The 25,845-nt window shown below is 41.6% G+C and overlaps 1 protein-coding gene across 9 annotated transcripts in view; it reads left to right on the forward strand.

The window, feature by feature from the left end:
- Positions 1 to 22,247, forward strand: part of LOC124133694 (calcium uptake protein 3, mitochondrial-like) — a 130,044-nt gene extending 107,797 nt beyond the window's left edge. For 3 of the 9 annotated variants that reach the window (XM_046498175.2, XM_046498166.2, XM_046498168.2), the window contains 9 exons: positions 430 to 512; positions 10,938 to 11,018; positions 14,728 to 14,787; positions 15,676 to 15,696; positions 16,857 to 16,948; positions 17,321 to 17,498; positions 17,885 to 17,993; positions 18,326 to 18,483; positions 20,295 to 22,247. In XM_046498175.2, the coding sequence (XP_046354131.1) occupies positions 430 to 512; positions 10,938 to 11,018; positions 14,728 to 14,787; positions 15,676 to 15,696; positions 16,857 to 16,948; positions 17,321 to 17,498; positions 17,885 to 17,993; positions 18,326 to 18,483; positions 20,295 to 20,369 (857 nt within the window). In that variant the 3' untranslated portion in view covers positions 20,370 to 22,247. The remainder of the gene's footprint in view (positions 1 to 429; positions 513 to 10,937; positions 11,019 to 14,727; positions 14,788 to 15,675; positions 15,697 to 16,856; positions 16,949 to 17,320; positions 17,499 to 17,884; positions 17,994 to 18,325; positions 18,484 to 20,294) is intronic. The other 6 variants (XM_046498167.2, XM_046498169.2, XM_046498170.2 and 3 more) reach the window with 4 other exon arrangements.
- The last annotated feature ends 3,598 nt before the right edge of the window (positions 22,248 to 25,845 follow it).

Below are 25,845 nucleotides of genomic sequence, written 5' to 3' on the forward strand. Positions count from 1 at the left end.
ATGCTTGTCTCCCTGTGATTATTCAGGATCAGAATAGGCCCCCTGTACCCCATGCTTGTCTCCCTGTGATTATTCAGGATCAGAATAGGCCCCCAGTACCCCATGCTTGTCTCCCTGTGATTATTCAGGATCAGAATAGGCCCCCAGTACCCCAAGCTTGTCTCCCTGTGAGGAGTCCCTAACACACCAACCCATGCTTGCTGTAACAATGAAATGAAATGAGCATTGAGTGGTTAGAATGCATAACCTGATTGATTGTCTTCCTGTAGAGCATTGCTCAAGCTATCAACCACTGGTTTTCCTAACACTAACTTGATGTTATCTACCCCTGACCCCAGTGCAAGTATTGTTGTTACTGTGGCTAATGTTGTGTGGGCAATTCCTTGAAAATGTTTTGAAGTGTCTGATAATGCATACTTTACATTTCAGAGCCAAGATCTGGTTTTCGTATCGCCTTCAACATGTTTGACACTGACGGTAACCAAATAGTTGACAAGAAAGAGTTTCTGGTGGTAAGTACAAGATTTGGAGCTGTAAGGAGGAGCCCATCTAATTGGTGGCCATCTCATGGTGCACCTGGAGCATCAGGACGTGGGTGATGGTTGTTGGGAGGTGCTTGGTGGCCATCTTGTGGTGCACCTGGAGCATCAGGGCATAGGGGGGGGTTGTTGGGAGGTGCTTGGTGGCCATCTCATGGTGCACCTAGAGCATCAGGGCATGGGTGAGGGTTGTTGGGAGGTGCTTGGTGGCCATCTTGTGGTGCACCTGGAGCATCAGGGCGTGGGTAGGGGTTGTTGGGAGGTGCTTAGTGGCCATCTTGTGGTGCACCTGGAGCATCAGGGCATGGTTGGGAGTTGTTGGGAGGTGCTTGGTGGCCATCTTGTGGTCCACCTGGAGCATAAGGGCGTGGGTGAGGGTTGTTGGGAGGTGCTTAGTGGCCATCTTGTGGTGCACCTGGAGCATCAGGGCATGGTTGGGAGTTGTTGGGAGGTACTTGGTGGCCATCTTGTGGTGCACCTGGAGCATCAGGGCGTGGGTGGGGGTTGTTGGGAGGTGCTTGGTGGCCATCTTGTGGTGCACCTGGAGCATCAGGGCGTGGGCGGGGGTTGTTGGGAGGTGCTTGGTGGCCATCTTGTGGTGCACCTGGAGCATCAGGGCTAGGGGGGGGGTTGTTGGGAGGTGCTTGGTGGCCATCTCATGGTGCACCTAGAGCATCAGGGCATGGGTGAGGGTTGTTGGGAGGTGCTTGGTGGCCATCTTGTGGTGCACCTGGAGCATCAGGGCGTGGGTAGGGGTTGTTGGGAGGTGCTTCGTGGCCATCTTGTGGTGCACCTGGAGCATCAGGGCGTGGGTGGGGGTTGTTGGGAGGTGCTTGGTGGCCATCTTGTGGTCCACCTGGAGCATCAGGGCGTGGGTGAGGGTTGTTGGGAGGTGCTTGGTGGCCATCTTGTGGTGCACCTGGAGCATCAGGGCGTGGGCGGGGGTTGTTGGGAGGTGCTTGGTGGCCATCTTGTGGTGCACCTGGAGCATCAGGGCGTGGGCGGGGGTTGTTGGGAGGTGCTTGGTGGCCATCTAGTGGTGCACCTGGAGCATAAGGGCGTGGGTGGGGGTTGTTGGGAGGTGCTTGGTGGCCATCTAGTGGTGCACCTGGAGCATCAGGACGTGGGTAGGGGTTGTTGGGAGGTGCTTGGTGGCCATCTTGTGGTGCTCCTGGAGCATCAGGGCGTGGGTAGGGGTTGTTGGGAGGTGCTTGGTAGCCATCTTGTGGTGCTCCTGGAGCATCAGGGCGTGGGTGGGGGTTGTTGGGAGGTGCTTGGTGGCCATCTAGTGGTGTACCTAGAGCATCAGGACGTGGGTGGGGGTTGTTGGGAGGTACTTGGTGGCCATCTTGTGGTGCACCTGGAGCATCAGGACGTGGTTGGGGGTTGTTGGGAGGTGCTTGGTGGCTATCTCTTGGTGTACCTGGAGCATCAGGGTGTGGGTGAGGGTTGGTGGCCATCTTGTGGTGCACCTGGAGCATCAGGACGTGGGTGGGGGTTGTTGGGAGGAGACCTGGTAATTGGTGGGCATCTCATGGGACACCTGGATCATTAAGGATAAATTAATAATATTTTTAATGTCTCAAAGGCCATGTATGGTTATTGAGGAGGTTTCATAGGGCATAGAGGTTTCATAGGACATAGGCTATATATGTTTTTGAGGTCATTTTTTAGGTTCTGCAAGTTTGTTGTTTACCAATGGAAAGGTCTTTATATTAAGGGGCATTATGACTTGTTGATACTTCGATAATCGTGAAGTTTGTTAATCTGGTAGATTTTGCTAGGAGCAGCACTGTTGGTAACTTCATTTTCATTAAACACTTCCGCTCCCGTACTGATCATGTGTTAGTCTGTCTCCCAGACCCTAAAAAAATAATTTAAAGAGCGTAGAATGATTTGGCATGTCTAGAATGCCTCCGCTCCAGAAATTATGGATTGTTCAAGGCTCCATTTGGATTTTATTTTATGTTCTTGTACATATGTATCCCTAAATAAGATAACTTTTGGGGAGATGAAATGCCAGTCTACTGAACTGGTGTGCTGTATGAGATATGAAGCAGGACTTCAACTTGGAGTCACAGGTGCAGTGGGTGGAGAAAATGTAAAGAATATTGTGTAGTCTGTGATTTTCAGTAGATTTTAATAGACTAACATTACCAGAGCATACTAGACAGAGAAGTATTTCACTGGACTTCAGACTGATTGATGAACTGTAGGCCTATGATGATGATGAAGACCCCAACAACACGGGACTCGTGCTATCAATCACTGGATTGTCTGGTACATAGGGCTGGAATATTGCTGAATGTTGTGTTGGCAATTTGTTTTAGGAAACATTGTAACTGCTGGCAAGGATGTACATGGATGGCTGGACAGGTTGCCAGGAGGTTATCACAGTATATAGGAGTGTCTTTACATCTTTACAGCCCACTTCCGTGAATTATGTTCGGAATAGATACATCCCCAGCACGCCATGAATTACATGCAGAATGTTGTCATTCCAACAGTTTTTGACAAATGAGCTGTCCATTTAATAACAACATTGAAAGACCTGGAGTCACAATATCCTCCCTATGAGGTCCCTGTCAATGGCTGTGCACATTATTTACTGCCAGGAATTAGCGAGGGTGAAAAAAACCCTGTATTGTTTGGTAGTCAATTGTCATAGGTATTTGTGACTGAGACCCCCAGGTGTATCGGTGTGGGGTAGGAGGGGAATTACCTCTGCTAATTTCTTGTATTTCTGATGTTTATCTGCATAAATGTAACAGCAAGAGGTTGATAAAGAGATAGTACTCAAAGTGGGCATTTCCATGAATTTCTTTTTAAAGAAATCTTCAAATACTTGGACTTTCTGATATGTAAAGGAGCAGCAGATGTTTGTTCCCCCTGGAGGTTTGACGTAGTTCAGATACTGGTAACGTTTGGGGAGCAGATATATGGTCAAAGGGAGGCAACTGTGTAAGGCTTGGCTGCCAGATACTCTCCATAATTAAGGACAGATAAATTAATCGTTGACCTGAATCACTATATGAACATTAAATAAAGAATAAATCGTTGGTGATTTGGTATATGTGTATGTTACTGTGTGTTACATTGTGACATTGCCTCCTGAATAAAGTTATGTGATTACCATGGGTCACAAGTGGACAAGTAGTGATGATGTTAGGAGCGACATAAAACCTCTCACTCACTCACTCACTCACTCACTCACTCACTCACCTTTTTATTCTGAAGGATAACAAGTCCAAACATTTAGGTCAGTAGGTCGAAAATATTAATTCCAATTTCAATATTTTTATATATAAGTTTTGTGTTTCGTCAAAATGTAAAGAAGATAGTGGAAAAATCATGGGGGTGAAGGAATAGGGAGAGAAACAACAATAAATGTCTCGGCTGGATTCACTGTTCAATGCAAACATAGATTTCTGTAAAATATTTTACCTTTTTATTGTCAGTAAAATGAAAAAACAGTTTTTCATTTATTTTTTTATTTTTTTACATTACAAATTTGGGAAGTCGGCACATTCATAAACCATGCGTTTAAAAAAGTCTGGCCTAAGGGCAATGCTATATCAGTAGGAGAACTACAGGAATTACAACCTCATCCTCCCCCCTCCTCGGCAGCGTCCTCGCACATGTACAGGATTAATTCCGTGTCAGCAGTTTCAGTAGCCTGGATGAATAAAACAGAAACCTAACACAAGATACCATGTATTAAATAGGTCTTCAGCAACCCATGCTTGCCGTAAAAGGCGACTATGCTTTTCGTAAGACGTGACTAATGGGACTTGGTTGATGCATGTCATCATATCCCTGTTGTGTGGATCGATGCTAATAATGTCAGTCACTGGATTGTCTGATCCAGACTCGATTATTTACTGACCGACGTCATGTAGATGGAATATTGCTGAATGTGGCGTTAAACAACAAACAAACAAAACAAAACCTTTACACCCTGCACCAGAATACCTTGGAGACTCTGAGCTTATATAGGGGGCGGTCGGGTAGCCTAGTGGTTAAAACGTTCGCTCGTCACGCTGAAGACCCGGGGTTCGATGCCCGACATGGGTACAATGTGTGAAGCCATTTCCGGTGTCCCCCACCGTGATAATGCTGGAAAATTGCTAAAAGCGGCGTAAAACCATACTCACTCACTGAGCATATATAAGACTACCAAGGTTACAAAGCTTACATCGGACTCCCATTGGATGCAATGGCCCAACACAACCAAGAGGAAGTCTTTGTGTCGTCTGTCCTTGTAAAATTAACATACATAAACAAATCTGTTATCGCTAGCATCCTCTTTGATGGTGTTGCGTGCCGTGATGGGGTGAGTTGGGTATGTGAGATGGCTACAAGTCAAGCTTTGTCGGTGGTCAGGACGTGTGACACGACCAGCACTCCCCACTGCCACCTCTGCGTAACCCGACCCACCAGCAACATAGAAAGGACTGTTTATTGCTGATCAATATCTTGTACCTAACAGGAAAGTGCCGGGTTGATTATTCTCAGTGATTTGTAAAACAGGGATGGATGACTTGGCTTTGGTCAGGACTGATCCACTGCTCAGGAAATGTTATCGTCCGTCTTGTTTTTTTCACTGTTTTGGAGATACAATGTGAGATATAGCAACTTCTGTTGGACTGAATTGGAGAAGTATGTTCAGAATGTGGACCTTGTTGGCAGATCGCTGCGTCATATCTGTTCCGCGTCCTCCTGCCAGGTAGATAGTATGTCCTCTGGTATGTTGTCCCTTGATCCTGTTGGAATGCCAGGTAGTTTCCCTGACTGCTGATCCACAAGGATCAGGCTAGATCTGATAAACAATAAACGTTTGTCCTCATGTGAAATACGAGCTTGTTGTCCACTAAATAACGTGTGACAGTAACTGTTATGCCCTTTATCACTGACGACCCTTGCCACCTTAAGGCTAACTTACAACAAGAGGTACATGTGATAGTAGTGGAGACAGTTCGTGGGTTTGTGAGAGTCTAAGGGAGGCAACTCTTGCAAGCTGTGTGATGATTCCCTCTTGCGTTTTAATGATTTCAGACCTGAAAAATCAATTAATCCAGACCTAGAGAATCAATGAATCCATAATCAATCAATGTGGTCCTTTTTGAGGAGTAGTAAACGATGCTGAATTTCAAGCAGAGATACCAGGAGTTAAATGCATCTAGACAACAGGTCATTTTTGAAAAGAATTGATATATTTTTCATTGCTATAATTAGGGCACAAACAAAGTACAACTTTTCTCAGAATGCAGACCATATCAAACCCTGAATAAGGATGACATCTGGCATTGAAGTTGTTGGGTCATAATTTTTCTTTATTCTTTTCAGTGTTTTTAGTATTTGTTTGCAGACATCCATGTAGAATGTTTGTTGGTTGGTTTGTTGCTTAATGATGCACTCAGCAATATTTCAGCTATATGACGATTGGCCTGTCAATAATCGAGACTGGACCAGACAAACCAGTGATCGATATTGTGAGCACTATGTATTATAAGTGGTATGATGACACTCAATCAACCAAGTGACCGAGCCTAAAAATTCCAAGCCATGTGATGGGATGTGAACCAAGGATCACCTGATCCGAAGTCGGGCACCTTGTCCATATCACCAAAGAGATTACCTTGTCAAATGTCTAGGTTAAGCTGAAAAATCAGAAACTGCAAAGGGTGTTTCAGTTGTGGGCTGATATTCAACTGCAGACAAGGACAACATGTAATGAACACAACATGAAGTGATGATGATGATGATGAGTGAGTTTGGTTTAACGCTGCTTTTAACAGTATTCCAGTTATATCAAGGCCTGTCAGCTTAATGTGGGAGGAAAGCCCGAAGTGATGCAGGTTTCAGACGTTTACCACTTCGGTGAAACCCACGAGCACGGGTATGGTGCTGACAAACCTAGAAACATAATCGGGACGAACCAGGATTCAAACCCACAATCATAGGTTTCTGGCATGCCCAGGGGACACAACTCTGCACAGCGAATTGCGGTGCCTTAGACAACTGGGCCACCCGTGCCCCCCATGATGATGATGATGATGATGATGATGGAGGAGGAAGTAAATGTAGATACAAATGTAGAGGTAGACTTATGGTGCTTGAATATGTGGCTAACTCAGAGTTAACACCACCGACCGGCTACATTAGTAACACTAAAAAATAATGCTAGAAGCAACATTAAACCCATATTGTTCACTGATTCAAGTGTGTCGGACCAGTGTTGCAGTTATCATTGGGGAGTATCAGTGGGTATGTGGTATATTCTGTCACCAAAGGGAAGTAACTCTGAAATATGTAAGTTTACTGAAGGCAATATCAATGTGTCTGGTATAATCTCTTGTTTGAATCAAATGTACATTCAAAGGGGCATAACTCTGATCCGTCCAACAGTTAGCATGCATTATCATTGGTTCTGTGGTATAATCTCTTGTTTGAATCTACATGCAAGGGGAATAACTCTGACAGCTATGACAGTATACATCAAGCAGTATCCTAGGTTGTGTGATATGTTCTTCTGTTGAAGTCTACATGTAAGGGGAATAACTCCGACAGCTATGACAGTATACATCAAGCAGTATCCTAGGTTGTGTGATATGTTCTTCTGTTGAAGTCTACATGTAAGGGGAATAACTCCGACAGCTATGACAGTATACATCAAGCAGTACCCTAGGTTGTGTGATATGTTCTTCTGTTGAAGTCTAGATGCAAGGGGAATAACTCTGACAGCTATGACAGTATACATCAAGCAGTATCCTAGTTTGTGTGATATGTCCTTCTGTTGAAGTCTAGATGCAAGGGGAATAACTCTGACAGCTATGACAGTATACATCAAGCAGTATCCTAGGTTGTGTGATATGTTCTTCTGTTGAAGTCTACATGTAAGGGGAATAACTCTGACAGCTATGACAGTATACATCAAGCAGTATCCTAGGTTGTGTGATATGTCCTTCTGTTGAAGTCTAGATGCAAGGGGAATAACTCCGACAGCTATGACAGTATACATCAAGCAGTATCCTAGGTTGTGTGATATGTTCTTCTGTTGAAGTCTACATGTAAGGGGAATAACTCTGACAGCTATGACAGTATACATCAAGCAGTATCCTAGGTTGTGTGATATGTCCTTCTGTTGAAGTCTAGATGCAAGGGGAATAACTCTGACAGCTATGACAGTATACATCAAGCAGTATCCTAGGTTGTGTGATATGTTCTTCTGTTGAAGTCTAGATGCAAGGGGAATAACTCTGACAGCTATGACAGTGTACATCAAGCAGTATCCTAGGTTGTGTGATATGTTCTTCTGTTGAAGTCAACATGCAAGGGGAATAACTCTGACAGCTATGACAGTATACATCAAGCAGTATCCTAGGTTGTGTGATATGTACTTCTGTTGAAGTCTACATGTAAGGGGAATAACTCTGACAGCTATGACAGTATACATCAAGCAGTATCCTAGGTTGTGTGATATGTCCTTCTGTTGAAGTCTAGATGCAAGGGGAATAACTCTGACAGCTATGACAGTATACATCAAGCAGTATCCTAGGTTGTGTGATATGTCCTTCTGTTGAAGTCTAGATGCAAGGGGAATAACTCTGACAGCTATGACAGTGTACATCAAGCAGTATCCTAGGTTGTGTGATATGTTCTTCTGTTGAAGTCAACATGCAAGGGGAATAACTCTGACAGCTATGACAGTATACATCAAGCAGTACCCTAGGTTGTGTGATATGTTCTTCTGTTGAAGTCTACATGTAAGGGGAATAACTCCAACAGCGATGACAGTATACATCAAGCAGTATCCTAGGTTGTGTGATATGTTCTTCTGTTGAAGTCTACATGTAAGGGGAATAACTCCAACAGCGATGACAGTATACATCAAGCAGTATCCTAGGTTGTGTGATATGTTCTTCTGTTGAAGTCAACATGCAAGGGGAATAACTCTGACAGCAATGGCAGTATACATCAAGCAGTATCCTAGGTTGTGTGATATGTTCTTCTGTTGAAGTCTAGATGCAAGGGGAATAACTCCAACAGCGATGGCAGTATACATCAAGCAGTACCCTAGGTTGTGTGATATGTTCTTCTGTTGAAGTCTACATGCAAGGGGAATAACTCTGACAGCTATGGCAGTATACATCAAGCAGTATCCTAGGTTGTGTGATATGTTCTTCTGTTGAAGTCAACATGCAAGGGGAATAACTCTGACAGCAATGGCAGTATACATCAAGCAGTATCCTAGGTTGTGTGATATGTCCTGTTGAAGTCAACATGCAATGGGAAGTATTGCAGTTAGTTTGTAATGATGATTCTGTGGCATAGTCTTTTGAATCTGCATGCAAGGGGGATAACTTATGATATACATGTAAGTAGACATCAAGCTGTCATAGGTTTTGTGATATGTCCTCTTGATGTCTACATGCAAGGGGAATAACTCTGTAATTGTAATACACTGTCGAGCCACAATCACCAATCCTCTAGAAGAGAGACTGTAAGACACATGATACCATCATCTGACAGAGCCATCATCTAGTGTTTTTTTGGTTGTTTATCGCCGCACTCGGCAATATTCAATATGACAGCAGCTTGTAAATAATCAAGTCTGGACGAGACAATCTCTCAGTTGCGGGTTAAGATGTTGAGATTTTTTGTTGACAGGTCTTCAGGAATACATCACGAGGCTTGACTCCACCACTCTGAGTTTCTGTCCCCTTAACAAGTGTTTTTGAGGTTTTATTTCAGCCCTGCTTATAAACTTGTACCAGAATAATACCTTCTTTTACATAAACACTGAAGCCTGCCCCTCGCCCAATGTGGTACTTGTCCTCGGTTTACACCTGATTGAGTTCTCACCAAACCTAAAGGGACAACGTGTCTGTGTATACATGTAACTGGAACATGGTAGACTGGGTCTAGTCTCTGTTGGAGTGTTCTTCCTTGATACAATGATACTACTTGTACATGCTAGCTGTCTCCGGGCAGAGCCACCTACACACTATTTACTAGATCAGCGTTTTATACAAATAGCCACACTCTAGCCAGGAAAACCCACTTTTCACACAATATTTTCTTGTTTGGTAATTAATTTAATTTGGGGTGTGGGGGGGGTAATTAATTTTTTTAGTTGGTTTACTGAACTTTGTTTTGTTCTTACAATAATAGATGCAGCATTAAACTTTAACTCACTCACTCACTCACTCTTACAATGATGGTGGTTGAAAATATCGAAATATTATATGTAAATGACATTGGTTAATTTCCTGAATTTATGCCCATTTTTCATGGCTTAACGACTGCAGAACAGGATTTGTCATATCCGAGGGCTGTAAATCAACATCGCTTCAAACTTTGCGGTAAACACTTAGCTCTGAATTACAATTTTCGCAATGAATCCTCTTTTCAACACAAAGTGATATTGCATGTTAACTTCAGTTTCTGTTTCTTTTTTATACCATTTGAGTCGGTGTTTAAAAATTATCCGGAAAGTCATTTTAATATTATTTTCATTTTGCTATTTTTCATTTAGCGATTCGTAAATAACAACAATGAAATTAATCTCCTTTGTTGTATTGTGAGATGTAAGAAATTAAAGAATTAAATTCATTATATCTTGATACAAAGGGACATAACTCCATTCTACGTTCTTCAGGAAATTTGGCAATTGAGACAGTATCTGTTCGAAGAAGACTGTCCAGATTAGCAGGGTTTGACTGTATAGAGACTACGACCCAGTCTAGTTGCATCAGTTCAGGACACTGTCCAGTATACAGAGACTACGACCCAGTCTAGTTGCACCAGTTCAGGACACTGTCCCGTATACAGAGACTACGACCCAGTCTAGTTGCACCAGTTCGGGACACTGTCCGACACACAAGTCTGCACAGATCACGCATGGGTTACAATGATCAGAGTCTGTCATGGTACAGAATACATCTCCGGGGCAGTAGTGCCGGGAATGTCTTACCGTTTCTCCTCCATCACATAGAATATATTTTCTGTTCAAGCTCTGCATGTAAATGGTGCCAAGATTTTGTCTGTCTGAAGTGTCTTTCGTTCCAAGGAGGCATTTCTCTGTTCCGTGTTGTACTGCACTCTGACAACATTCGACAATGATTTATCACATTCTTGACAGTGTCTCACTGTAATGTTTTGTCCTTTTTAATATTTTTATATCTCATTTTATATGACCAAGGTAAATTCATGTCAAGTGTGTAGTTATATTTGGTCAGTGTTTTCTATAATTTTTGGATATTTTTGTAAGTGATTTTGATGGCTCATTAATGCTATGTTGGATGCGAGCCTGTTTTTCAGTATGACCCTGAGGCTTTGGAGGGTGAAGGTATCAGTATTTTTTTTTCACAATGTCTTTCATCTCTTTCTTTTCAGTTGGAATCTTTCTTCATTCTTCCCCCTCATGAGCGAAAGTTTGTACCTCGGGAAAGACAAAGACTGCAGACAATGTTAGCTGTACGTCTCCCTAGTCACTACTGTTCCCAGAATCACAACACGCAATCTAGGTCACATTTATCACGGTCTGGGTCCTAAACCTTCATTAAGGAAAATTATTCCAAGCCACTAATATTCTTAATGTGAATTCCCTAATGTAAAAGAAGACAGGAATGATTAAGTGTGCATATATGAATCACAATAATAATTGATCCTTGATGTTATTATCCCTTCTGTAATAAGTAAATGAAACCCAGGAAATTGTATATATATAAAGTTCTAATGAGTCTTGTTGGACTTTGATGTACAGAGCTAAACAAGATCTCCTTCACCATCGTCTCTCAGGGCTAGACAAGAGTCCTGCAGCGTCAGGGTTTATGTAGACTTTTTTGTTAAAAAGTGTCACCCAGTATAGCATCATCACCTCTTTATCAGTTTCGCCTCTCCCCACGGTACCGACCCATTGCTTCCTCCCTCGTCCCCCCCTGCATGTGCATGTGCATTGTGTGCTGCATGTTGTGACACGTTTGGTTGCTTGGTATTTAGACTGGGACTTTGCAGTGCTTGCCAGTCTTTGCTAGACCCTTTGCCTGGTGTGTTCTGTTGCCTGCAATGCTTGTTTATGTTTTGTTCTTAACCACTTAACAGTGATGCGTTTCCTGTTTAATTGACCCACTACACATCTGTGTGTTATAATTGACCAGGGCCCACTTGCACAAAGCGATTTTAGCGCTAAGATGATCGTAACTCCCATACTTAAACATAGGCTTACAAGAGTCTTAGCGCTAAGATCGCTTTGTGCAAGTGGGCCCTGAATTAACAAATCCATAACCCAACAGCATGTCTGAAACTGCTTACCGTGGAGACCATCTGAGTGTGACTGTATACAGATATATACCGTGTATACAGACACTCCACTAGGTGTATATGTCAGAGACCCTCAACATAGGTGTATAGATCATAGGTGTATAGATCTATGTCAAGATCCCTCTGCTTGGGGTTATATAACAACTCTTTGCTAGGTATATATTGATTCCGCTAGGTCTATATGTCAACAACTTTTCTATAGGAATATATATCAATGACTCTCTGCTAGGTGTATATATCAACGACTCATTACTAGGTGTATATATCAACGACTCATTACTAGGTGTATATATTGACTCTTTGCTAGGTGTATACATCAACGACTCTCTACTAGGTATATATATATATATGTGAAAAACTCTTTACTAGGTGTATATATCGACTCTCTGCTAGGTGTATATATCAATGACTCTCTGATAGGTGTATATATCAATGACTTTTCTAAAGGTATATATGTCAATGACTCTGAGCTAGGGGTTATATATCAATGACTCTCTACTAGGTATATATATCCACGACTCTCTACTAGGTATATATATCCACGACTCTCTGCTAAGTGTATATATCAATGACTATCTGCTAGGTATATATATCCACGACTCTCTACTAGGTGTATATATCAACAACTCTCTGATAGGTGTATATATCAACAACTCTGCCAGATGTATGTATTAACGACTGCTGGGGATAATTATCAATGACTCTCAGCAGGGTGTTTATTAAGAACCACTGTATGTCGTTGCAGCAAGGCACACTAATATCAATGACTATCAGATAGTGGACATATATATATATACACACACAACTCATAGCTAGGTGTTCTACATCGCTGCTCTCAGCTACAATTCATATATCCATGAGTCTGCTAGGTGTTTTTATCCATGTGTGTATATACATATATATATACAACTCGCAGCTAGGTGTTCTACATCGCTGCTCAGCTACAATTCATAAATCCATTAGTCTGCTAGGTGTTTTTATCCAGGTGTGTATATATATATGTATATATATATATATATATATATATACAACTCGCAGCTAGGTGTTCAACATCGCTGCTCTCAGCTACAATTCATATATCCATGAGTCTGCTAGGTGTTTTTATCCATGACCCTCCGATGTTTATATCACCTCTATCAGCTAGGCATGTATGCATCACAAGCTCTCACTGAGGAGTATTCTCTACAACCTGCTTCAGCATGGGTAGAAAACTGCCCGGAACTCCTTCTGCAGGAGTTCTATTTCTTCAACTTCTCAGTCTAGATGAATTTGAACGATGTTCGACGATGTATGTTTCACGTGTTGATTGACATGGATTGTTCCTTGCTGTCATCACTGGGTCAGTCACTTGTCACTGATCCATCGATTGTGTCGATCATGTCATTGATTGCTTCCTTGACAACTGACAGTTCTAGGCCATTTGTCATGTTAAGTCATATGTGACAGGTAAGTCGTCCATTGCCAGAGTGTAGAGTTATGAAATTATGACAAGCTACTATAGCATTGGAATGTTGGATTTCAGGAATACCTGTCGTTAGTATGAAGAATGTGACAGAAACGTGTGGTTATGAATGCATATCTTGGAGAACTAGCTGATCATTAGTGATCTGACAGAGACCATATAGTTTGCATGGAAACCTGTGATATCAGATGTTGAATATTTATTACCCTGGTACACACCCGTCAGAATCATGCATCAATTGCTCACAGATTGTCACACCTAGTTTTCTGCCATTGAAGAAGGCATACATATTAGGACCTTTGTAGTGAATATTGTACAACATGTTCGTGAAATAATACACTGGATTTCAGCTATTACATTTGGTTTGGTATACTGTTTTGTAAGAATGGGCTGCACATTATAGCTATGCATTATCATATTTTGCAATATTATTGGATGTAATGGCCAGCTTTTGGATAGCAGTGTATGGAGACGATCTAACACATAATTGGCTGCATAATGGTAACATTGTGGGATATTTGGACATATCTTTTTACTTAGTTTTTAAGATATTGCAAAATACTAACTCATTTTGTTCACTGGCTGGGATTTTAAAACTTCACTTTTAATATTTTTTATGCGTATCATCTACACCATACAAGTAACTTCCGTGTCCTTGAAATCACACTGTTAGTCTTGTGGGTTAAGTTAAAATTAACCTTACCCGAAATTTAAACTTAACAATATGTTCCAAATATGAAATTTCAAACAACATTCAGGGATAGAAGACTAAATGACTTCAGAAAATTTAGAAACAAGAAAAACTTGAAAAAATCGTATGAAGTATCGGTTGTTGTTTGTTTTGTTTTTTGTGAGACTCAATCAGGTTCAAAGTCAATTCAAACATTGGACGTATGAACAAAAGTTGTATGAAGTTTATTTGAAATATTATTTTCGAGACATGTATTGACCAACAGATGTACTTTTCTGTTTCTCTTGAAGTCAATAAAGTGTAATGTTAGTTGAAAGGAACATTGTCGCATATCCTGAAGTGTTTTCAACTTTAACGCTAATTTGCCAAAAATTTGCATTTGACTTAAACACAAAAATTTAGTTGCTTATTAGTGAGTGAGATTCTCGAAAAAAGTCCTAATTTCATGATTCATATTTACCAACATTTTCCCTCCCCTGATCATATTTTTGACATGATCTACAAAACTACACCAGAATTTGCCACAGAAATAGGATTTTCAGTGTGAAACACACAGTGTAGGTGCAATGATACTTGACGGGGTATACGCTAGCTGTGTACCAGGTAAGTGATGGACAGCTATGCATTTTTGACATGTAATTGACATGTAATAGACATGCCATATACGTGCCGAGTGTGACAGGTCATGTGATATTGCCCGACTATTGCAGCTGGAGCGAGTGTTTAGCAAGCAGCCTGACTCTGAGGATGGCGAGGGAAGGAAGATGGAAGTAGGTGGCGCCACTGTCTAACAAACTCTGACATAGTAATGCATGCTGTTTTGCATACATACCTCCAGTATGATAAAAGTTTGATATTTTTGTATTAGTCGGCTTTTTTTAATACATTTTGGCATATACAGTATGCCTGGATTATGAAATTCAAGTGTATGCCATTTCAAGGATCTTATTTACCTGTAGATTTCAATTATGTTGTATAGTAATTTTAAGTAAGGTTTGATTTCTCTAGCAATATTTATGTAGAATTCTGAATGTTCCTCAATGTTATTCATAAGTTTAGTTTGAATTATGTTTTAAACATGATGAAGATTAGCTTCATTTTGAATTAGATGTCAAAGAACTGATCAAAGTAGCAATATGCCGTCAATATTATGATCAAAACATTTTCTTTGTCTGATTACATAAATATTAGTTCCATTTATCACATCAATATTTCTCCAAAATCGAAAACAAGAAAGTTTTGTTTGACCTTATCTTACTTGGTTTCCACATTACCCTTCCACTTAAGATGAAGAACCATCTGTGAAAGGCTTTGATCCCAGCCTCTGTGGGCTACATACAAGGCCGCAGGGTTAGAAATTGGCATTAGTCCTATAGTCCTCTCCAATCTGCCCAATAGTTAAGGTATAAGGACTAGTAGATATTTGCCATTTTTAAGGGTTTTGCTTTATGTTATCATTATAAGGACTAGTGGACTAAAAATGTTGATTTCTACCGTTGGGCTGTGGGTGATGCTCCTATATAAATCCAGCATCCGATAATACTGGGGTCGTATGTTCTGTCCTTGAAAGTGGTCCTAGTATCAGAATATTGACGGTAGCTGCATTGAGAGAAAGACAGCTGGTACTACCTAGACACATGTACATTTCTTCCTGCTAGGTTTTGTCCAAAGTGATTCCAGTAAGTATAGCTAACCACATAGCCACAGGTCACGCCGGCGTTGGCGCCGACAGTTCCGGTCACCTATAGACATGTAGTACACTAACCACAACGGTAGTGAATACACAGTGCGGTGTTGGTGCTTCTTAATAGCTTCTAGACACTAGATGTTTTACCTAGGCGTTGTTCGCCCTGCGATGCACCCTTTTTCCCACAACGTCCATGCTGGATAAATCAGGTGTCTCATTTCATATAAAATAAAATTATGGTGAGATTTCTTTTTTCCATATATTTATATAACAGTACTTATTTATTACTTACACCCAATAATGATCTAATTATCTATACGTGTGATAACTGAATAAGTACCTATGTTAATGAAGTAACATACTTATATCTTACTTACACCAATTGAATTGGTTCCTATTATATGTGTTATTAAGTTTTATCATACTTACCGATAGAGTCCGATTCTATGTATCACCCTAACAAATGCTATGTATCACCCTAACTGTCTTAGTTGTTGAACTAAGAGTTGGTGTAGTGGGCGGCTGTTCAATTCATTGTTTTACTAACATTTGAACATTGATGTCACCAATATGTGACGGTGAGATGCGTTTTCATGAGTTTATTCATTTTTAATGGTCTTGATTTACTTCCTGACCTTTTAAAAGCTTAACATCAGATTACCAACTTGTGTACCTAAACTAATTCTCTTTAACTGCAGCTGTTGGCAGGTTTAACTGCTTGTGTTGTTTGTTTTATTGTTAACATGAGGATATGCTCATCTCTGACAGTTAACAGGGCTGTCATTAACTCTGGTAGCACCTTGACTGCCGTCACAATTTGACAATGAAAAAATCAACCCCACACAATATGACCCTTTTTTCCAAGCGAGCAAATCTTTCTAATATGGTGCCAATATGTTATATTTGTTGGAATGGTATTTTGAAAAAATATTCTTTTTGCCCTTGACCTCTTGTCCAGTTGAGGTGTGGCCTTCATTGAAGGGAGACAACTCTGCTGTTACACACGGGAACTGTTATTGGCTCTGTTGGTCCGACTGTAGAGATGAGCATATATCTGTCTGAGTTTCCTACTGGAGCAAGTGTTGCGATTGGTTCACACTTGAAGCTGTTTTGTGAGCCTCGTGTGACATGTTGGTCGTCTGTGTTGTGTAGGCAGTGGAGACGAGAATACAGGACACGTCTCTGATGATCCACTTCTTTGGCAAGTATGGAAAGGACGTCCTCAAGTATGACGACTTTCACAGGTAAGCCAGACGCACAGGAGTGCTGTGAAAATATACTACTGAAAACAAGTTAAGGAACACTCACAATTGGAAGTCAGTGTGTTGAAGCACCCATCAGCCATGACAGATTAACTGCTGTCATATAAATAAAAATCATGCGTTCTTTAACTTCTTTTGAGTAGTATAGAATTGTGAGTCAACTCCCAGGCATATCGGCCCTTCTGCGATACATGGATTTAAGAACAGAATGGGACTTTACAGGAGACATGTTGCTGGATGTTGCGGATTAATCTGTGGCCATGTCAGCCACATAGGGGTTGGGAGCCAGGGCGTTCATGGACAGAATGTGAGTTTGTCACATACTTCTATAACATGTCATCTTGTGTTGACCAGATTCATGGAGAACCTGCAGAGTGAGGTGATTGAGCTGGAGTTCCTCGAGTTCTCCAAGGGCATGAACACGATCTCTGAGGTGGACTTCGCCCACATCCTCCTCCGCTACACCCTGCTGGACCGCACAGAGATTGACGAGTGCATTGCCAGGGTCAAGGACAGGATTCAGCAAGAGAAGGTAACTCCGTCAGATGCTGGATAAAAATGGGGTTATTGTCTCCCTACAGGCACTGAAACAAAAATTCCCAAGCATTTTGAAGTCTACTAAACTTTAGCTAGTGTAGTTTTTTTCAGTTTGTTGAAGAACTTCCCTGGGCTCATTTCTATTATTTCAAGAGACAGTTTAACAATAAAAATCATCAAATGTATACTTTTTTAAGAGATTAAGTGTTAGTCAAGGAGCTATCTTTGCAAACACATTCGCATTCAGTATTGCACTGCACAGCCTTTGACAGGGAAACTTTTCTTGGCCCATATGTCCAAATTGAGATTAATCAGTTTTGTGTTTTGCCGTTAAATCTGATTGGCATTGCCAGCTGTTTTGAGACTTTTTGGACATTTCAGGGCATTACTTTCCAAGAGTTCAAGAAGTTCTGTCAGTTCTTGAACAACCTGGATGATTTCTCGATCGCCATGAAGATGTATACCTACGCCCAACAGCCTGTCTCCCAAGGTATGTTATTCACACTGCGGAGTTGCAGCCCTTAGTTTACTGGTCGTTGGTTGAAATCCCAGACACATTCCATTATGATTCTTGGCCTGTAGATGCATGCTTGATGGATGTTTGACAATTTGGTGAAATCCACAACACCCAGAGTTGATTATATACAGACTGATGTGAGATTAAAAGGAATGGCAAGCACAGTGCTGTTAAGCTTGAATATAATTTGTTTTCAATAATTAAATGCATTTGTTACATGGTTCTGGCTCTTCCTACTGAGGCTTTGTAGGTGAGTACATGGTTAATGATTGGTGTTTGAGCACATATTGGCGTGTGTGTTTCAGATGAGTTCCAGAGGGCAGTGAGGGTATGTACGGGCTTCACGCTGGGCAAGGACGTTGTCAACACTGTGTTCCAGATCTTTGATTCCGACGGTGACGGTCACCTCAGCTCCCCGGAGTTCATCTCCATCATGAAGGACAGGTTACACCGAGGTTCAAGGGTCAGTAGAGTCGGACCAGTAGTCAGACCAGTAGCCACACCAGTAGCCACACAACTAGCCACACCAGTAGCCACACTAGTATCCACACCAGTAGCCACACCAGTAGCCACACTAGTAGCCACACCAGTAGCCACACCAGTAGCCACACCAGTAGCCATGCCAGTAGCCATGCCAGTAGCCACGCAAGTAGCCACACCAGTAGCCTCACAACTAGTCACACTAGTAGCCACACCAGTAGCCACACTAGTAGCCACACGAACATCACACAGCGCCATCTTGCTTGTTTCAGTAAACGTTGAAATAATGCACGCTCAAGCATGATTTTCAATCAATACTCAAATGTTGTTGACACAGTGGTATGACTGAAATACTGTTCAAAATTTGGTAAAATCCATTCCTGGACTAAAGATGTGATATTGCCATTAGAGTGGACAGCCCGAATAATTCATCTGCATATGTAAATCTGAAACGTTTTGCAAAAACTGAGGGTGACAATTATCCACAATTTGCAGACCAACAAAGACGTAAGGAGACATATTTCATTATTCACTCCCACTCATTGTCAAACCAGCCAGTATATGATTGAATTAATATAACCTCAATTCCGGTTTCCTTAATTACATATTGTGACACAATGTATAATCAAGAAAGTTCATTTACCTGCAAAATCTTGTCAAGTTGCGGGGGCACAGGTGGCCCAGTCGTCTTAGGCGCCACGATTCGCTGTCCAGAGTTGCGCCCCTTTGGCACGCCAGAAACCTATGATTGTGGATTCGAATCCGATTCGATTATGTTTCTAGGTTTGTCAGCACCATACCTGTGCTTGTGGGTTTCACCGAAGTGGAAAACATGAGACCTGCATCACTTCGGGCTTTCCTCCCACATTAAGCAGACACGCTGTGATATAACTGGAATACTTTTAAAAGCGGTGTAAAACCCAACTCACTTACTTGTCAAGTTGCTTACATACCACTGACTAGTCAAGACATACACCGGCCATGAGTATTGTTACCACTCAACTCCAACCTCCTTGCTAACTACAACAACACATGCATCTGTAGTTAAAGAATCACTGACACTGTCAACTTTACACCACACTGCTTCCTACTCTTACAAAAAGAAATAGCTTTGATCTTGGGTAATCCAGTCAACAGGCTGTTGCAACTGTCCAGATGCAGTGAAGGCTACACAGGAACTTGTTATTGGTCCTGCATCACTTCTGGCTTTCCTCCCACATTATAGCTTTCCACGGGAATGAGTTCCTGTGGAAAGCTATAAGCCACTCGCACTAATTTCATGGCACAAATGTTTCCAGAATTACAGTAATTAGTTTGCCTGGCCTAGACGTGATCGTTTACTGTCCACTTGGATACAGCTGGAATATTTATGACTGCTGCTTGACAGATGCACATGCGCAGTTTCATTGGGCCGCTTCCGTGATTTCATGGATAGAGCGGAAGGTCGGTGGTTCGATCTCCTTGCTGCATCATTCCGATGGACGTTAAAAGATGGTAGTTGTTGTTACCCTGCTTGGTACTTGGCATAAAGGGGCTGAAACAAGGACAGGTCGTCCTAGAGCTGTATACCGTGTCTGAGTCAGGTATCCATGTTAAACTGCATCATATCTCGGTATAGCCAGCTCTATGGTCCGTCTGGACTAGTACACACAGCCACACACACATCACTATATCAATGAATGCAGTGTTAAACCCCATTTCACCTCACCTCATTTTGATGTGGTTTGCCAGTCGCATACTTGATTATTTAAAGGCAGCTATTGTAAAACTCATCCCTGTTTTTCTACTCAACAGTCTCATCTGATGCACACGCAGGGGAACTGGGAAGCCTTCCGGCAGTGTATCCGCAATGAGATGAAGAGCAACTAGCTCCCACCTCCATCTCCACATATCTACAATGAGTGTCTGCACATCCACTTTCTCACAACTCTCCTCCTGTCTGCGTGGGATGAAGTGCCGACATCTGCTCTATTGTTTCCTGTGACAACTCCCACAGCTGATGGAGGCTGTTCCTTGAACATGGCTCCTCTCTAAACAGTAAACATACAGGATAATATTGAAACGAAGGAATACAAACACTGCCGCCACCGTACTGGTCAAGATACTACAACTGGTTATTTGTTCAAAAGTCTTGAGTCATGTTTGGTGCCAGTTACCTCCCTTTACCTGCAGCAAGGAGTCGTCTCCCTTGACTTTCGATGATGAAATGATGGCATCTTCAAGAGAGACGTATAAACAAAAGGAGGACAATGCTGTTGCTCTGACTGTGCCACACTTCACCTAATTATTAAACACAATGGCCAAAGTCTTGATGAACTATTAAAAGTAGATCTTTCAAATATTAAATACTGCCAAAAATATTCCAGCCAACTAGAAGAGGTTACAATTTGTACTTAAACCAGTAATGATTTATGATATTTTAGACACATGAATAGAAATGAAATGTCAGTGTTGTTATATCAGTTGCTTACATGGCAATATGGAATACTATTCTCCGTCAACCGCCATGTAACATCCTTATCAAAAGGTGTGTTGTATATTTAACATCATGGACAGTCCAGTGATGCACTGGCCATCACAGGAACTCCCTGGCACATCTTTTCTTGTATGGAATAATATTTCCAGCACAGATTGGATACAATCTTTTATGAATTAACCTTCAAAAATAGATGAGAATCTTCCAATAATTATGCACAAATTTACTTAAATAACATGCACGTTTGTCATTTTTCTCAAGTCCTTCCATCATATCTTGAATGTTTTTTTCCGAAATTACTCTTGTTTTGCTTTAAGATCTGTTGTTATCTTGTTGATGAGGTTATTCCACTCGTGCGGTAACCACTTAGGACACTGTGATACAGGATGCAATCTGTGTACATACTGTTTGAGTGAGTCAAGGTGCTTGTCAGACTTTACAGTGATCTGTTTGTTGAATGAGTTTACTATGTTATACAAGTCAACATTTCATGATTGGATGGTTGATAACTGACTTAAAGATAAGGAATCAGCTTCAGAATGGTGACCAAATTCGATGCATCTTTCCCATCAATTTGTGATATAAAATATGCTTGCTTCACAATATTTGATCAGTGATGTACATATTATTTTTATATCTCAGTCAGGGGACACTTTATGGGTTGAAATTCAAATTTATTTAAGTGTTATCAAGCTATCCTTCATGATAGGTTTATGTGTTAACACAAGTACCAAATTGTACCACATGACGTCCCGTAATAGAGTGCTTGAAGGGGGCCTGTTTTGTTCCTGTTTGTATGTTGAGTGTGTGAACTGTCCAAGTCCTGAGGATAAATGTTAACTTATAACATGTGTTCTGTTCTCCTCCTTGTGGAAAAACACAACATCAGAATGGCCAACTTGAATTCATCCTTGATTAATCATGTGTTATATCCATTGTTTCAGCGGGTAGATATTCTTCATAATGACCCCACACATGCAATGCGCTTGGGTTCCGTTCTGCCTCATCACTTATATTTCTGACTTAACAAGCAATTTATTTGATTGGATTGGTGTTTTTAGTAGTGCCGTTCAAATTGAGCTCAAAACGAAGCTATGGTAGTGAATAGGTCATGGGTATTCATGATACCCTGGATTATCGAGGATGAATTAATGTGAAATTCTACAGAAATGCACGAGCAATTAAGTTCATTCTGATGTTTTGTTTCTCTGCTAAGGAAAGCTTATTTTTGTACAGAAATTTTATGAAATATTAAACAAACTGATATCCTAGTGTTTGGTTGTTATTCACTTTCACTCACTGGTCCAGACTTAAGCATTTGTTTGCTTAACGCTGCAATAGGCTGTGCTCCAGCCATATGACAGCAGTGTGTACCAGTATATTATCAAGCCTGGACCAGACAATCCAGTGATTGACATCACAATCATCAATGTTCAATCCGTGCAATTGGGATACAATAACACATGCTGGTGAGCCTAACCACCCTTATGGCAGCAGGAAATATTTAAACCATTTTGGACAAACTTGGGTTGCTGGGGACTAATATTCGTACCTGAAATCCCCATTGATATATAGTATGCATGGCTCATCTACTTTACTGACTCTACTACCTGTATAACACAAGGTGACTAAAGTGTGGATACACTTTCAGAAACAAAACAACCTGCAAACAGAATGGCCCTCTCCAAGTTCCTGAAACTGGAGGCCAAACAATTTATTGAAAGCTGCTTGAAATACAAAGGTGTAGCTCAATTGTTATCATGGGTTTTGAGAAAATATGCAATATTGTGGAGGGACAAGTTCAATCAGTTTATTAAAACATAATTATGCAAAATAGATACCTATACTTTATCGGAACGTACTGAAAATGTCAGACCATCCACTCCCATGAAACATGGGTTAAGCAGGCAGGCTCAAGAAGTCAAACCGACTGACAAATCACATGGCTGTACACATCTTGTCAAGCTGAGAGTACTATAATACCAGCACAAGTCCGGACTGGTACAATCAGCCACACAAACACAAGTAAACAGTGAAATAATCTTGCGAAGTAGATAAAAAAAAAGAGAAAAGCCAGATGGCTGAAACAGATCCCACTGGGCATAAAAGTACACAAATATGGGTGAAAATTATAGGAATTGATCAGTGATGACACCAGGTGCTAGCCAAAACGGTAATTCTGTCCCCATTTGACCTGATCTGGAGAATAAACATTTCCAATTAATGTGAGCCTACACAAATCCTGGATGAAAGAGTTACTGAAACAGACATAAAATATCTACGCATGTTCCCCCACCCACCCTAACAGAGCCGTAATACTATTTATAAAGCGACGTGCATGTGTGTCTGCGCGCTTGTCCTCCTAGCCCGGACTATTGACGGGTTCGTAGTGCCAGCCCACTCGGATGCCATGCGGCAGTTTAACATGGTTACCCCACTCAGCCACATACCGATTTCAAGCTGACCAGTACTTGTTCGTCATTCGTGATAGGCGGGGTCCAGGTAGTCCGGATCCTTCTCCCGCCCATTAATATGAAAACCAAATGTATGTTGTGCAGTACAATTATCCGAGAAAGGATTTTGATATCTTGGACCCCTCCCTTTCAAAAATGCTGGATCCGTCCTTGTTCGTTAATGCCAAGCGCCAGTCAGGGTACAAAAAGTACCATCTGTTAACATGTTTTGGTATGCCACGGCCTGAGGCTCGAACCACCGACCTTCCGGTCAGTCGATCTATCCACTAGACCTCAGTATAAAATATGAATCGTCATGTAAATATTAAGATAAGTGGACCCATAGCAATTGGGATACCATGGCATGCATAAACTGAGTCCTAAATAACCTAAATAATAAAAAAATAATTGTGAAGCGTTTTTATTTCTTGCTGTCGAGCCTTAATATATACAGAAAGAAAAATGTTGGTTGGTTCGGTGCTTTGTTGTTTAAAGCCACACTCAGCAATATTCCAGCTATATGACGGCGGTCTGTAAATAATCGAGTCTGGACCAGACAATCCAGTGATTAATATCATGAGCATCGATCCACGCCATTGGGATCTATGACATGCATCAACCAAGTCAGTGAGCCTGACCACCCGATCCCGTTAGTTGCCTTTTACGACAAGCAGAGTCACCTTTTACGGCAAGCATCGGTTGCTGAAGACCTATTCTACCCCGGAATCTTCACGGGTCGAAAGTAAAATGTTAAGCACCGCTGGAAATAATTAATACTGATATATCCCCATTCGAAACAACTGCAAATTTCGTGATGAATTTGTCAAGAATGATGTTCAATCGAAATGCAAGGACAGTACAATGGCGCCTGTGAAGTCACATCGCACCAGATGCACGTGCAGCATGCCACCCATGCATCTTTTTCAAAATGTAGTATCTGTACAATGCAATTGTGGGTCGTCACTGACTTGCACTGTTGAAATATCATCTGTGAACATGGCTTGGAGGTTATCAGAGGCGCTAAGATTGCGTATTTTGGGTATGCATTCGTCAGGCATGACCTACAATAGCATAGGACGTCAACTAGGTTACTCCACCGTAATCAGCAGACCGGCAAACCAATGCTGTGCAGGATCTCCCACGGTCAGGAGGACCTCGCGTGACGTCAAGGCTTGGGGACATGGCCCTGCTTCGGCTTGTACGTCGTCAACCATTTGCAGCAGCTCCTGTTCTGAAGCGCCAATGGTTACCCAATAGACGGATGTCAACCAGAACTTCGAAGAAACGACTGGAATCGGTGGGAATGAAGTCAATGAGGGTAATCAAGGGACCCTTCCTTTCGAGCATCATCGGGGAGTTCGTTCAGCATGGTGTTTGGCCCGGAGACCTTGTATGGTTGGTGGGTTGTTGTTTGTAGCATTATTCCAGCTATATGACGGCGATCTGTAAATAATCGAGTCCGGACCAGACAATCCAGTGATTGATGTCATTTCCATCGATCCAGGCAATTGGGAAACGATGACATGCATCAACCAAGTCAGTGAGCTCGACAACCCGATCCCGTTTGTTGCCTCTTACAACAAGCAATGTCGCCTTGCATGGGTTGCTGAAGACCTATTCTACCCGGATGTTTACTGGGAGGAGAGCTTGGAATCTGAGGACTAGGCGAAGAGTCCATTGGTCCTATTAGGGCAAGTTCCTGCTCCATGTCACGGATGGCCGATGGAGGATTTAGAGGCATACAAATATGGCCTACACACCCAGGAACATTACACCTACGACGTCGTATGGTGGAGGTTCGGTAATGGTTTGGGGTTAGTCTGTCACACGATTGTAAGCTGGATCGTGTCACCATCCAGGGAAACCTCCCTCGTAACGTCCTGCAACCAGTTGTGCCGCGGGTCAAGATCATCATCTTGAAATTTCAACTTAGTATCTTGAAATTTCACCTTAGTATCTTGGAATTTCAACTTAGTATCTTGAAACTTCACCTTAGTATCTTGGAATTTCAACATAGCATCTTGAAAAATCACCTTAGTATCTTGAAATTTCAAGATATAAAGTTGAAATTTCAATTTATAATCTCAAAATTTTAACTTATTATCTTGAAATTTTAAGATAATTATCTTGAAATTTCAACTAAGTACGTATCTTGAAATTTCAACAGAACATCTTGAAATTTCAAGAATTTTTTTTTAATAAATTGGCGCTAAAAGGTTTCCGTACAGACAGCCTTCACAGCTCAAGAATATTGCTGAGTGTGGCGTTATACAACGAACAAACAAACAATGATAAATTTGGGACACCAAATCGATGGTCTAAGGGACTGTAATTTCCTATCTGGACCAGACAAACCAGTGATTGATATATATGATAACAATGCGATACGAAGCGAATATGATGGCGAATGGGGCCA

Source organism: Haliotis rufescens, unplaced genomic scaffold (assembly GCF_023055435.1).
Source record: "Haliotis rufescens isolate VD_foot unplaced genomic scaffold, xgHalRufe1.0.p SCAF_7, whole genome shotgun sequence".
NCBI lineage: Eukaryota > Metazoa > Mollusca > Gastropoda > Lepetellida > Haliotidae > Haliotis > Haliotis rufescens.